At 29.3% G+C, this 14,232-nt stretch overlaps 1 protein-coding gene across 1 annotated transcript; it reads right to left on the bottom strand.

The window, feature by feature from the left end:
* Nucleotides 1–2,074: 2,074 nt before the first annotated feature.
* LOC111282714 (succinate--CoA ligase [ADP-forming] subunit alpha-2, mitochondrial) lies at nucleotides 2,075–6,636 on the bottom strand. The gene is made up of 7 exons (XM_022870927.2): nucleotides 6,270–6,636; nucleotides 5,711–5,920; nucleotides 5,255–5,425; nucleotides 4,387–4,510; nucleotides 4,140–4,201; nucleotides 2,907–2,988; nucleotides 2,075–2,450 (listed from the first exon to the last, which is right to left on the bottom strand). The coding sequence occupies exons 1-7, from the start codon at nucleotides 6,522–6,524 to the stop codon at nucleotides 2,311–2,313; spliced, it is 1,044 nt and encodes a 347-aa protein (XP_022726662.2). The 5' UTR covers nucleotides 6,525–6,636; the 3' UTR covers nucleotides 2,075–2,310.
* Between the last annotated feature and the right edge of the window lie 7,596 nt (nucleotides 6,637–14,232).

The following is a 14,232-nucleotide window of genomic DNA, read 5'->3' as shown; positions in this document are numbered from 1 at the left end:
TTAATTATTATGTACCATATAATATTATCATGACATATCACCTGGTATATTAATAGTTAATATAAAAAAGATATAATAATATTATGTTATATTTGATAATTTATATGATAATATTATATTATTAAGGTATTAAAAATTAATATTAATGATAAAAATATTTATTTAAATTTAAATAATTAAATTAAATAATTATTTAAAAAATCTAATTATAATTAAATAAGCAATGATGTATTTTATCTAACTTTTAAATATGTGGTCAATTGTAGGCGTATTTTCTTGATATTACATTTTTTTTAGCCAATTATTTTTGTCCATTGACATGTATTTCCAAATTTGTAATTCGCAGATCACACTCGCTGACACTTGCCGCTCTGTCCCTTCATCGCCAGCATCATTAACAAACAAGCTACCAGGATGGAAAAATATGGGGAGCAGGGAGAAAAGGTGGTAGTTTTAGGTGGAGTGGAGACGGCCAATTAAAATTAAAATCAAAATAATTAAAGGGTTTTTGTAAAAAAAAAAATTGAAATAGATAAATTATTTATTTTTTTAAAATAAAATATATTGTATTTGATAATTTAAAATAAATAATTATAAATTATATATTTAAAATGATTGTAATAAATAATTATTGATAAGAATAAAATTTAAAAGTTTTTTTATAAAAATAAATAAATTTTCACCGATTGAATTAATTTTTTATTGATAAAATAATTGAACTTGAAACAAGATTTTGCCCGACCAAGAAAATCAATGAAAGTAAAGGGTGACACAGTCTGACTTCAGTTATTCTGGTACCAAGTCAGAGAACTAAGAAGTAAGGTGCTCTCAGCGGCTGATCCAAATGGATAATAGTTTACATAATTAAGGGTAATAATAAATAGTAAATAAATACATATTTATTATTATTTAATTTGTTTATATTAGATTTGAATAATTAATAAATTTGGATAAAAAATTTATTATTTTTAATAAATTCGAATATATTCTGAATATTTAATATTTAAATTTATTTAAATTTTAATAAATAATAATAGATATTTAAATTTGTATTTAAATCAATTTTCTATTTACATATATAAAATATATAAAATTTTATGCTTATAAAAGATTTCGAATTTTAAAAAATAATTTTTGTTTATTATTAATAAAGAGTGAATTTGAATTTTAAATTTAATTATTATTTATTTTATATTTTGATAAAAATTTAAATAAATAAATTTTTAATGGATTCAAATATTTAAAAAAATTCAGATTTGAATAGTAATGTTAAACTTAAATAAATATTTAAATAGATTTAAATATTATAAATATTAAATAAATTTAAATAAAAATATCTCAAAAATAACGAATATCTACTTCGTTACTATTTCTATATATGACCACCTCAAATGATAGAAAACAAAAAATTTTGAAAACAAATATTTTTGAACATTTCCAAAAAAATTTGAACATTTTTAAATAATAAAAAATTAAAAAAATTTAAACACTTCAAAAAATTTTCTTGTTATCAATAAAATTAATAAATTCATGAATTTTTATATATATTATAAATAAATATCTCTAAAAAAACTATAAACTCGTTACTGAAATTTGATATATTTGTTTATCTAAATAAATTAAATCAAATGTACACATATCTTAATAATATAATTCATATTAAAATATTTACTGGTTGGTTAAAATATTAAAAAAATGCTTTCTTTAATTGTTGTTTTGATTTGAATTCATTAAAAGATTATAAAAATAATTTTTCATTAATTTGTTAAATCAACATAAATATGTTTGAACCGATAATAAAAAATATATTGAAGAAAACTGGAGAACCCCGTGATGTTTAAGCAAAAAAAGCCCAGCTCCCTTGAAGAACAGGGAGGATGTCACCCATTTCGTTGCTAACTATGGTACCTCCTGTAGAACGTAGATTTGCCTTCCAATTCCATTCTCCTCTTGAATGTGGGCAGGGCGACACGAGACAAGACAACCTCGTGCTACTTTATATCTTAGAATATGAAAAGAATAGCGGAAAGGCAGAGAATACCGCATCACAAGTCATAACATAGAAAGAAACGGCTGAAATGAAGTTTTCTTGTCAGGTTTCTTTGTATCAACGCAACTAATAAAGTGCAGCTTTTATTTATTTTTTTTGCCAAATCATGGTTTTGGCAACAATGGCACATTAAATAAGGGTAAAAGATTTTCCCTCATTTCAGTGTAAAATAATTTTGGAAAAAACAATGAAAACATATAAAGGAAGTCCACCCGAAATTAATTCAGAAGATCGTTTTCTTTTTTCTAGAAACAAAAACACTAATTCAGGAGACCTCTTTGCTTGAAGACATCAAGCATTGCTACACCAATCTTTGCAGGTGATTCAACAACTGTTACTCCAGCTTCCCTTAGTGTCTTGATTTTGTCCTGAGCCGTGCCCTTGCCCCCAGATACTATAGCTGTTTGTTCAAAAACAAGGAATAATAAATAATTAAATAAAACACTCTAGAGCAAGAATGGCTATATTATTTCCGGAAAAATTACCCCCTTGAAGAAGAGTGTTAACACAAAATGAAACCATCAAGCATGAACAAAAGCAACATATATACTGGCTTTCAATAAACTCAAAATACATGATTATGACCTTGTCCTGCGATGGTCAATTTTCAGTGTTGTATCCTCCCAATTTTGATTCATACACACATTAAGAACAAACATAACAATTTACCTTTCAGCTAAAATGTCAAAAAATAATATCTTGATTATTATAGGTTCAACATTTTCCTTTTTCCAATATAAAATGGGTCTTAAAAATTACTACTGTATTTTAGCTTATGGAAGAGTGCATAAGAGAGACACTAAATAGTTGTTACTGCAACCATAAACATAAACAAAACTTAGAAACAATGCATTACCTCCAGCATGACCCATACGTCGTCCTGGAGGAGCAGTAAGTCCAGCAATGAAGGCAACAATAGGTTTTTCAGTCCCACTTTCCTGTTTCATTAGGAAACAAAACCAGATGTTAATTCTCAACTGAGAAAGAAAGATGTTCTCCAGCAATTTGTAGTTTTACACAATTGCAGCAGAAATGAAATGAAGGTTCTTATATTGCTCTATGATGCAAGTAGGAATGGCAACAGGTTGGGGCAAGGTAGGTTTTCGTTCGACCCATCCCCCTAATATTTATACCTTAACCCGACCCAATATTAAAATATTTTTTAATAACTGACCCGTATATTCACAAACTGCAACCGACCCAACTCAAAATTAATTTAACAATTTTAATTTAATAAAATATTCATAAAATATTATTTTTTAATATAAATTATATTTTAATTATACATAAATATAGTATTTTTATTAAGTTAATATTTTAAATTAAAGTATTAAATAATAATTTTGTTAATATAATCATATATAAATAAAAAATTAAATAAAAACTAAAATATATGTTTTTATATATATCTGGATCAGGTTGAGGAGGGACCACCTAAAACCGAACTCTGACCCAAACCCGACCTTAGAAAAAAATACCTGACCTGGCCTCTGATTTCAAAAAAAAATCCAAACTTATCGGATCGGGACGAGTCAGTACCCATCAGCTATGGATTCTTCCAACTATATTTCTTTGTTTACGGTTCCTTCACCCAAAGGTAATTTACTTTTGGCCAAGGGGGTAGATGGAAAATTAAGGCTCAGTATGGTTTCTTTAAGAGAAATAGACTGTAGAAAACATGAATACTAAATCCTATCATTATTTAGATGTTATCATCTATGCAAAATAGGACTATTGCCAAGACCATTACAAGCTAAAATGTAATTCAGTGGATATTATATAAAATGTTGAAGATTTCAGGCTATCTTATGCTTCAATTTTATCCCACCTGAGGAAGAGGAAAGAAGCCAATTATGTTAGTTACACAGGTGCAAAGAACTATAAATTATAAACAAACTCCTACGAATTAAATTTGATCTAGCTATTAATAAAGTGAGAATCTGCATGGAAGTCTACTATTTTCTCCCCACATGTGCTTCTTTTTTTTGGCCAGACACAGAGGTACTACAACCAGTAACTAGTAAGTACTAATCATCACTCTCTAGAACAAAGGGTCCTCAGTTCCTTCATTCTAAAGTGTTAACATTACCTTTATTAGTGCAGCAGCATCTTCTTCTGCAGTGCCCCCTATCTCACCAATTAGAACGATACCTGAATGCAATTGCAATAATTAGATGGTATGCATTGCTATTCACCGTAGACAAGATACAACCACATAGTAGGAAAGACCTTTTAATTTAATAACTGCAGTGGAATTAATGATAGTCAACTAATACCGATACTTAAAGTAGTCCCAAAGAAACTCCCTCTTATGATTTAAATCAGCAAAATCTTACCTTCTGTCTGAGGATCAGCAAGGAATTTTGTCACACAATCTACGAAGTTGGTTCCATTAAAAGGATCCCCACCAATTCCTACACAGGTTGACTGCCCCAGACCCACTGCAGTTGTTTGGAAAACCTACAAGATAAACTGCCATTATTTTTTTGTTGACAAATTACTAAAAGAGAGTACAACATGCCATCAGCATATACAAAACAGTGTTAGTTTAGTGTAAGACACTGTTTTATATGAGTTTCTTAAGTACTATGGTGATTCAACTATGATAGCTATGAATCTATTATACAGCTACTGAATATTGGAATAGATTAACTTAAGTGTCCAGCAAAAATTCACCGGGTTAATTTTATTCATATTTTTCAACAACTTCCATCAAATCAAATTGATTAGTTGAGAACTTTCATATTTGACATATTCTTTACTAAATAGAAAAATTTGTATACGAGAACCACTCCAAGTTTTATGTAATATAGATATCTTAAAGGGAAAGAACCATGTGAATGGAACAGAAACAAGAAAAATAGAGAGACATGTAGTTTGGCCACAAGCAATGCTAGATCAGAACCCCCGTCCTGCAAAAATTTAGTTTAAACTATGAGATTTAGAACTAGTGAGAAAACTAACTGCAGTGGCTGCTATTGAAATGCCTAGACATTGTGTTAGCCAGAAAACTAAAGGTTGACAATAGCAAAAATGCCTTGATCCTGATAGGACTACAAGGTTTAGAAAACAAACATGTGAAGATGCATCATCAGGCTTATTCAGGCATATAGATACTACAAAGGTTACCAATACACACAAAATTGAAAGTAAGAAAGTAATGAAGCAAACAGACAATAAATATCCAATAAATGAAGGTCTTACTGCTTCATATGTTAAAGTGCCTGATCGGGAAACAATTCCTACACGACCTGGTTTATGAATATATCCAGGCATGATTCCTATCTTGCATTCTCCAGGTTTGATGATGCCAGGGCAGTTTGGACCAATCAGCCTGGTTTTTGATTGCTGATTAAGGGCAGCCTTCACACGGACCTGTAGTACAAAGATATCAGCTTTGATCTCAAAAAGATCAATAAAATCCATTTACAATCACAAGATGGAAGGAAGATTTAAACTGTAATTTAGGTCACAGCCCATTGGTGCATATTGCAGTCCTACACTTGGAAGTGCACATAATGCAAATAAGCAGACTGAAATCACTTCTAAAATAAAAACCACAATACAAATTCATTTCCAGAGATAAGGAAGCAGAATTACAAATTTGGAAAAACAATTAAACAAACAACTTTCTTTCTAAGTTGCCTTTGATTCATTTACCATGTCATGTTGAGGAATTCCTTCCGTGATACAAACAACAAGATCCAATTCAGCTTCCATAGCCTCCATGATAGCAGCAGCAGCAAAAGGCGGGGGAACATAAATGACTGAAGCATTAACCTTGGTTTCAGCCTTTGCTTCGGCAATTGTATTGAAAACAGGAAGTCCTAAGTGCTCTGTGCCACCCTTCTTTGGTGTAACTCCACCAACCTATCAAAAGAAAAATGAGAGAAAACTAAGGACTAAAAAAGATTCTATAACTACTAAGCAGCCTTGGATCATTCTTAGAATTCATACAGACATAATGGATAATTGTAACCTTATGATATAGAGAAATTCACATAATTTCTTACAAAGCTAACTGAAACCCAGTTCTCTGACACACATAAACAAATCATATAATGGTCTTACCTTTTCCTGAATTTTCTCAATACCCCATCAAGTTGCAGTAAGAAAAGAGACTCATTAACAGATTCAGGAAAAAAAAAAACCATAAAAATCCATGAAAAAATTTAAAAAAAAAAAAAAAGAGTAAAAGTTTAATAGGAATTTAAAGTACCATCTTAGTGCCATATTCGATGGCTTGCTCGGTGTGGAAAGTGCCATTCTTTCCAGTGATGCCTTGGCAAATGACGCGAGTATTCTTGTCTACAAAAACCGCCGGTTGAGGCGCTGGAGCCGCCGAGAAAAACCGTGACTGAGTCAAAAAATGAGAAGAAGAAGAAACAAAGGGATGGAGTGGGCATATTTGGGGTTTGTGAGGAGAAATCTTGGAAGACAATGATTGAATGAGTCGTGACGCTTGTCTAGCCATTGTTGCTGCTGCTGATTCACTATTGGATCTCCTTTGCCTCTTCCTCTGCAAAAAGCAAAAACGCAAGGTCGACCAAGATATTGCCTTCGAAAAGCGAAAGCCTACTTTGGTCATCTACCCTTTTTTCTCCCTGTATTATTTATTTTTCCATCATTTTTTTTAATGGACTTTTATGGGCCACATCTTGGGTCAAAATTTGGTTATCCCCCAAAAGTTATTAGGCTCCAGAGCCCAACGGAAAATAAATTAAAATAAAAATTAAATAAAGGAAAATTGTTTTTTTTCCTCATAATTTTTGGTGTATCAACAAAGGTAATGCTCCAAGAAGTTTTTTTATTTTCTTTTGTTTCTCCTTAAATTTACCAAAAAAAAAAAAATGAAAAAGGAAAGAGTAGATAAACATGACAATTATTTGATAATAAACATGATTTTGAACATGCTAAAATGGAATACTAGTTTTTGTTTTTAATTTTTATGTTTTTTGCTTTATAATTCAATATTTGATGACCTTTACTATTATTTCAACACCTTCGTGATCAGCTATGCCGATTTATGCTTGGTTGTAATGAAATAAAATAATCTCAAATAATATTAAACAAAATATATTATACACTAAAATTAAATTGTCTTTCTTTTATGTGAATTTAGTAGGAATCAAATGAATAAAGTAACATCAATTTTAGCAAATAAATTATCAAACTACAAGTATAAAAACACATAATTTTACGTAAAAAGTCTTCTTAATGCAAGGAGTAAAATCTCAAGCAATAATAAATAATCTCCATTATCAAGATAATAAAAACATAAAGTTCTCTCTAATTAGAATTAGAGTTATACAACTACAATATCTCAAAATTAAATAATCTTGACAAAAAAATTTTGCAAAAAAAAAAATGGATAAGTCTCACTAAATTAAAGGAATAATAAAAATTTACAAAACCAATAGGTAAAAAACTAAAAACTTGATCTTTATCATTTAGACTGAAGAATAATGAGTCGTGAACATACTAATAAAATTTCAGATCAATCGAGTCATGAATTGATTTTGATTAGACTACTTGATCAGAACTACATAAACCTCTTTTTCTTTAGGTTTTTCTCTCACGTTATTGTCAACTTTTATTACTAGCTGACTTCAATATTAGCAAAAGCTAGCCATATGAAACAGCTCTTAAATAATAGCACAAAGGTTTAAAACACTATAAAATAACATAAAGAAGTGAAAGAACAATAAAGTCTTTAACGTGTATGGGTTATAGGATATGGACTACCTCTACATAATCAAGCCCAACAAATCTCCTCATTTTTTACTATATAGAGGGAATTGCTATACCTTCAATTAAACGACAAACTTCTAATTTCTCTCTTAGTAATGTCTTTATCAACATAGTAGAGCCATTGTTATCGGTGTGGATTTTCTCAAGTTCAAACAAGTTATCATTGAGAGCATCTTTTAACCAATGATACCTTACATCAATGTGCTTGATTTTTAATGAAAAGAAAAAATCTTGCCATGAAAAATTGCTCTTTGATTGTCACAAAATATAATATAGTTGTCGCTTAAAACTAAATTCTTGTATGAATTTTTTTTTTTATCCATAACAAGTCCTTACATGCTTTAATGTCTGTGACATACTTTGCCTTTATCGTAGAAAGTATAACACATTTTTGTAGTCTTGATTATCAAGATACAACTTTACCTGAGAATGCAATCAAATAACCTAAAATAAACTTTCAAATATCCACATCTTTTACCATATCTAAATCAGTGTAGCCAACTAGTATTGGTTTCCCACTTCCAAAAATGAATCTTAAGTCAGAAGTGTCTCATAGATATATCATAATCCATTCAACTGCATTATAATATTTTCTTATTAGATTTGATAAAATGCAACTAACAACACTAACTGTATGAGTTATATCTGGCCTAGTATATATCATCATGTACGTCAAACTTCCTATTGTTGAAGCATACGGAACTCTTTTCATGTTTTCCTTCTCTTTAGTTATAAAAAGGCTTTGTTTAATACTTAGCTTAAAGTGTGTAGTAAGAAGAGAACCAACCATATTAATGTGATCCATATTGAACCATTCAAGCACTTTTTAAATATAATGCTTCTGTGACATGTATAACTTCTTAGCTGCTTTTGTGTTGATGAATTCAAATTTTAAAAATTTGTTATGCTAGCCCAAGTCTTTCATAGCACAAAATCTACTCAATTGCTTTTTTAATTGGTTAATTCTAAAAGCGTTCTTGCCAACAATCAACATGTCATCAACATAAAGCAATAATATAATAAAATCATCATTAAAAATTTTTACACAAAGACATAATAGTCAAAATTAGTTTTTCAGTAACCTAACTCACCCATAACTAACTTAAACTTCTCATACCACTAGTTCAATACCTACTTCAATCTATAAAGATTTTTGTTAAGCTTGCACACATAATCATTTTTTTTTATTATGAGGCTTTCTACTACTCCATGTAAATCTCCTTGTCTAAGTCACCATAGACAAAAGTAGTTTTGGCATCAATTTTTAAAATCAAGACTAGTTGTTAAACCCAAAACCATATAAATAGATGACGGCTTAACAACTCGAGAAAAGATTTTATTAAAATTGATACCTTTCTTTTGACTGAATCCATTGACAACCAATCTAACTTTGAAATGAGGCTGTGACCTTTCTTTTGATCGAATCCATTGATAACCAATCTAACTTTAAAACAAGGTTGTGAAGTGTGTTCTTCTTACTTCACTTCTTATACCCATATATTTTTCAAAGCTTTTTTCCTTTTAGGTAACTTTACCAACTCAAAAATATTATTTTCATACAAAAACTTTATATTATCCTGTATGGTATCAACCCATTCTTTCTTGTATTCATCTTTCGTGGCCTTTACATAACATTAGGTTATCCTCTGTCAATTAGTAGCATATACTCATTAATAAAATACCATGTGACAAGTTATCAATCTCTAGCAAACCTCATAAGTGAAACATCTAGTAAAACCTCTAATGAAACCTCTCATACTGGTGACTACTCATAGGTATCATCACCTACCTTAACTTATCTAGGATTGGTATCTACATCACTTATATTTCACTGGTTATGTTGAACATCTCCAACACCTATAGACATATGTGTCAAGAGAACTGGATCCAAGTCAATCAAACCATCACTACAATGTGAAATTGATATATTAGTTTTCTAAATATCTTGTATGGTCTGGTATTCCATAAAAACAACATTCTTATTGCTCACAAGTTTCTTTTATATTGGATTATAAAACTTGTAGCTAAACAAATCCTAACCAAAATCAAGAAATACATACTGTCTTGTCTTAACATAAAGCTTAAACCTCTCATTTTTTGGAACATACATTAAAGTTTCACATTTAAAAATGTGTAAATAATCATAAAAGACATCTTTACTTAACTAAACTTTATATGGAACATCAAATCTAGAGGAACATATAATGAGATATTCAAAATATATACAACTGTACTCCAAGCCTCACCCCATTCAAAACATATATCTTTTCCACAAGTGTCTTATTTATCCTTTTAGCTAGCCCCTTCAACTAAGTTTTAGAAGGTGACCTTTGATGTTTAATACATTTTTGTCTACATTGCTCATCAAAAGGTCAAGTGTATTCATCTCCATTCATAGTCTTTATGCATTTCAATTTTCAACCTCATTGATTTTTTAATAAGACATAAAATTGTTTAAACACATCTAACACTTAGTCTTTTGTTTTCAATGTATAAGTTTATATATTCCTTGGATGATCATCTATAAAAATCATAAAATAGATGAAACTAAGTGTTTTTATTCTCATAGGACCACAAACATCAAAATGTACTAAATCAAGTATATCTAACTTTCTTAATGGATGAAATGTCTTGAATACAACTCTAGTTTATTTTCTTACCAAATAATGAGCACACTTCTTCAAAGATACATTTTTTACTCCAAAACAAAAGATTTTTCTTAGTCAAAACCTTTAAACGTTTTTTGTTTATGTAACTAAGTCACTTTTGCCAAAACTCAATTGTATCATCATTATCTATTACATTGATAATGAAATTAGATACATTTATCTGCATCAAATACAATGAGGAACATATCGTAGCTTTAGCTACCATCATAGGACCTTTAGTAAACTTCCATTAACCATCACAAAAGGTATTACAAACCCTTCATTATCAAGTTTTCTTGTAAAAATCAAATCATATGAATATCAAGAATATGTTTAACATTTTTTAAGATAGTATAATACTATTATTGGTCTTCAAAAACATATCTCTCATACCAATGACTTTAGTTGAGCTATCATTACTTATTCTAACACATCTAAAATCTTCAAGTGTGTAAAAGTAAAGTAATCTTTTCGAGATGTAGCATAAATTATGGCACTGTTATTAATCACCCAATTAGTCTCATGGTATGCAAAATTGATAACATCATTATCATATAAAATGAGTTAATTGTGAAAGTATCAACTTTATCAGTATTATTACCATCACTATTTTTCTTTTTTTTATCATCGTCACTTTTGTTGTCTTTTTTCAACTTTTGACAATATTTTCTTATATGCCATTTCAAACCCAATAATGATATTCAACATTGGAAAATTTGTTAGACTTACTCTTACTTTTATTTCTATTTTTTGGACATTTGCTTTTACTTTTCCCTTTTATTTTCTGTAACTAAGAACTCTAACTATGAAAAGAAATCCTATGACTTTCTTCTCATCTCTTCATTCAAAATACCACTATTAGTCAAATCTATAATGATGACACCATTTGGGACTGAGTTAAATAATATCATTCTAAATATCTCCCACGAGTCCAACAATGTATCAAAAAGCCATAAGCCTTGTATCACATCTTCAAACTTGAGATTCATGCCAACCAATTGATTAATAATACTTTGATATGCATTCAAGTGATCTATCATAAGAGTTCTATTATGATATTTTAAATTCATTAACTACTTAATTAAAAATAATTTTTAATTTTTAATTTTTTAAGCATATAACTCTTCAAGCTTGCTTTACAAAAGTGTACCTATCTTTCCAGTAATATGGTTCAATATATTATCATTTACCTATTATCTAATATAACCACATATATATTGATAAAACAAATTTTATTTTACATATGTTTTATTTTTAAGCTTTTTAGTAACAAACACAGTTAAATAATGCTTCACATAAAACAAGTCTTCCATATTTTCTTTACGCACATGATAATTGAAGCCATTTAAATTAATCATTATATTTGTATTGGCTTTCATTATTCAACATAAGGCATACACTAAATAGCTTAAGCTTTAATACCATTTTGATTGGATAAACCAGCCGCAAACAATATTCAAATCGAATATGTTACACAATAAAAAAATCAAATTATCTCTCATTTGTGTGAATCTAGTAGGAATCAAACAAATAAAATAATACCAATTCTAACAAATAAATCACCAAATCACAAGCACAAAGGTACAAGCAATTTTATATGAAAAACATCCCCAACAGCGATGAATAAAAACCATAGATAGCAACAAATAATTTTCACTATCAAAATAATGAGAATACAAAGTCACTTTAGTTAGAACTAGAGGCATGCAACCACAATATCTTAAGATTAAACAATATTGACAAAGAAACAATTTTACAAGAGAAAATTAGAGAAATATTACCAAATTTATGGATTAACAAATACCTATGAAATCAGTAGGTTAAAAACTTGAAACTCGATCTGCATTGTTTAGACTGAAAAAAATAAGTCATAAACATGTTGATAAAATTTTAGCTCGATCAAACCATAGATTGACCTTGATCATACTACTTGATCAGAATTACACAAACTCTTTTTCTCTTTTTTTTGTCTTACATCACTACCAACTTTTATTACTAGTTGACTTCTATATAGCCAAAAGCCAACTGTATAAAATAACTCTTTAATAAGAGCACAAAGGTTTAAAACTCTATAAAATAACATAAAAAGTGAAAAAACAATAAAGTCCTTAATGTGTATAGACTATAAGATATGGATCACTTTCATATAAAGGAAAACAAGACTAACAAATCTTTTCATTTCTGACTATTTAGAGGGAATCACTATCCTAATGATCGAACGACAAACTTTTAACTTCTCCATTGGTAGTATTTTTGTTAACATCTCAAAACTATTGTTATCGATATAAATATTTTTAAGTTTAAACAAGTTTTCATTAAAAGCATCTCTTAACCAATGGTACCTCACATCAATATGGTTTGATCTTGAATTGAAAGTAAAATTTTCACCAAGGTAAATTATGTTTTAATTGCCACAAAATACCATATAGCATTGTTGCTTGAAACCAAGCTCTTATATGAACTTTTTCACCCATAACAACTCCTTACAAGCATTAATGGTTGCAAAACACTCTGCCTTTATTGTAAAAAGTGCTACACTTTTTTGTAGTCTTAATTGCCAAGAAATAATTCTCTTAAAAATGTAATCAAATCACCCAAAATGGACTTTCAGAAATTCACATCTCATGCCATATCTAAATTAGTGTAGCCAACTAGTACTGATTTTTCACTTCTAAAAGTGAATCTTAAGTCAAAAACGCATCGTAGATATCTTATAATCCATTTAACCACATTTCAATGCTTTCTTTCTAGATTTGACATAAAGTGGCTAATAATACCAATTGCATGGGCTATGTCAGGCTTAGTGCATACTATCACATACATCAAACTTCTTACTGCTAAAGCATACAGAACTTTTTTCATTTCATCTTTCTCTTCAGCTGTAGAATGACTCTGCTTAATATTTAGCTTAAAGTGTGTAACAAGAGAAGAGCTAACCACTTTAGCTTGATCCATATTAAACCTTTCCAATGCCTTTTCAATATGGTACTTCTATATAACTTCTTAACTACTTTTGTTTTAATGAATTTGAATTCCAACAATTTATTGTTCTGGAATTCCCTATCAACATTTTTAGCACCACGGATTTTTGTAACATTTATTTTGCTTTTTCATTATAACTTTTTTTAAGAATAGAATTAAGAGTGCCTAGTAAGAAAAAAGATCCAATGGTCATCAACTCATCATTATGACAAGAATGGTTGCATGAGCTAACAAAGGTATTCATCTCTATCCACCCTCGATCTTTTTTGTGCCAAAATTAATGAGGCTTGCCATTAGAATTCTTACTGTAACGATCATTTAGAACCATGTAAAGTGCTCCTCTAATATTTGTTGGTTCCATTTCTAATTAATAAACAGGAACGCACTGCCATAGAGAAACAAGTCATATGTAAATTTTTTAAAAATATAAATGATCTAAAGTATGGGAAAGAAGAGAAAATATTTACCTAATTAGCAAATCCAACACCTACATTAAGCAGCAAGTGGCCAATGATTAGGAGTTCAATATTCATGGTCATACCATCGAGAATATAACTAGTAAAGATCTAAAGCAAGGCTTCTAAAACACATAGAAACTTTTCGTCCAAAAATCCTTGTTACCATTGAAGCATAGAACCAAGTAACAAAGCAACAAGGAAAAAGGAAGAGGTGAAAAGGATTAGTAGGTGGCTATCAAATTTGCAATACTCACTTTCATGTTTGGTTTCATCATTCATTGTTTTGTATACTAAAAAGAAAAAATTTTGCAAGAACTATTCTATTAAGTTTACCTTTCCTACA

This window comes from Durio zibethinus, chromosome 5 (genome assembly GCF_047325235.1).
Source record: "Durio zibethinus cultivar Kanyao isolate XHJ-2024 chromosome 5, ASM4732523v1, whole genome shotgun sequence".
NCBI lineage: Eukaryota > Viridiplantae > Streptophyta > Magnoliopsida > Malvales > Malvaceae > Durio > Durio zibethinus.
This window is presented reverse-complemented; position numbering and strand designations above follow the sequence as displayed.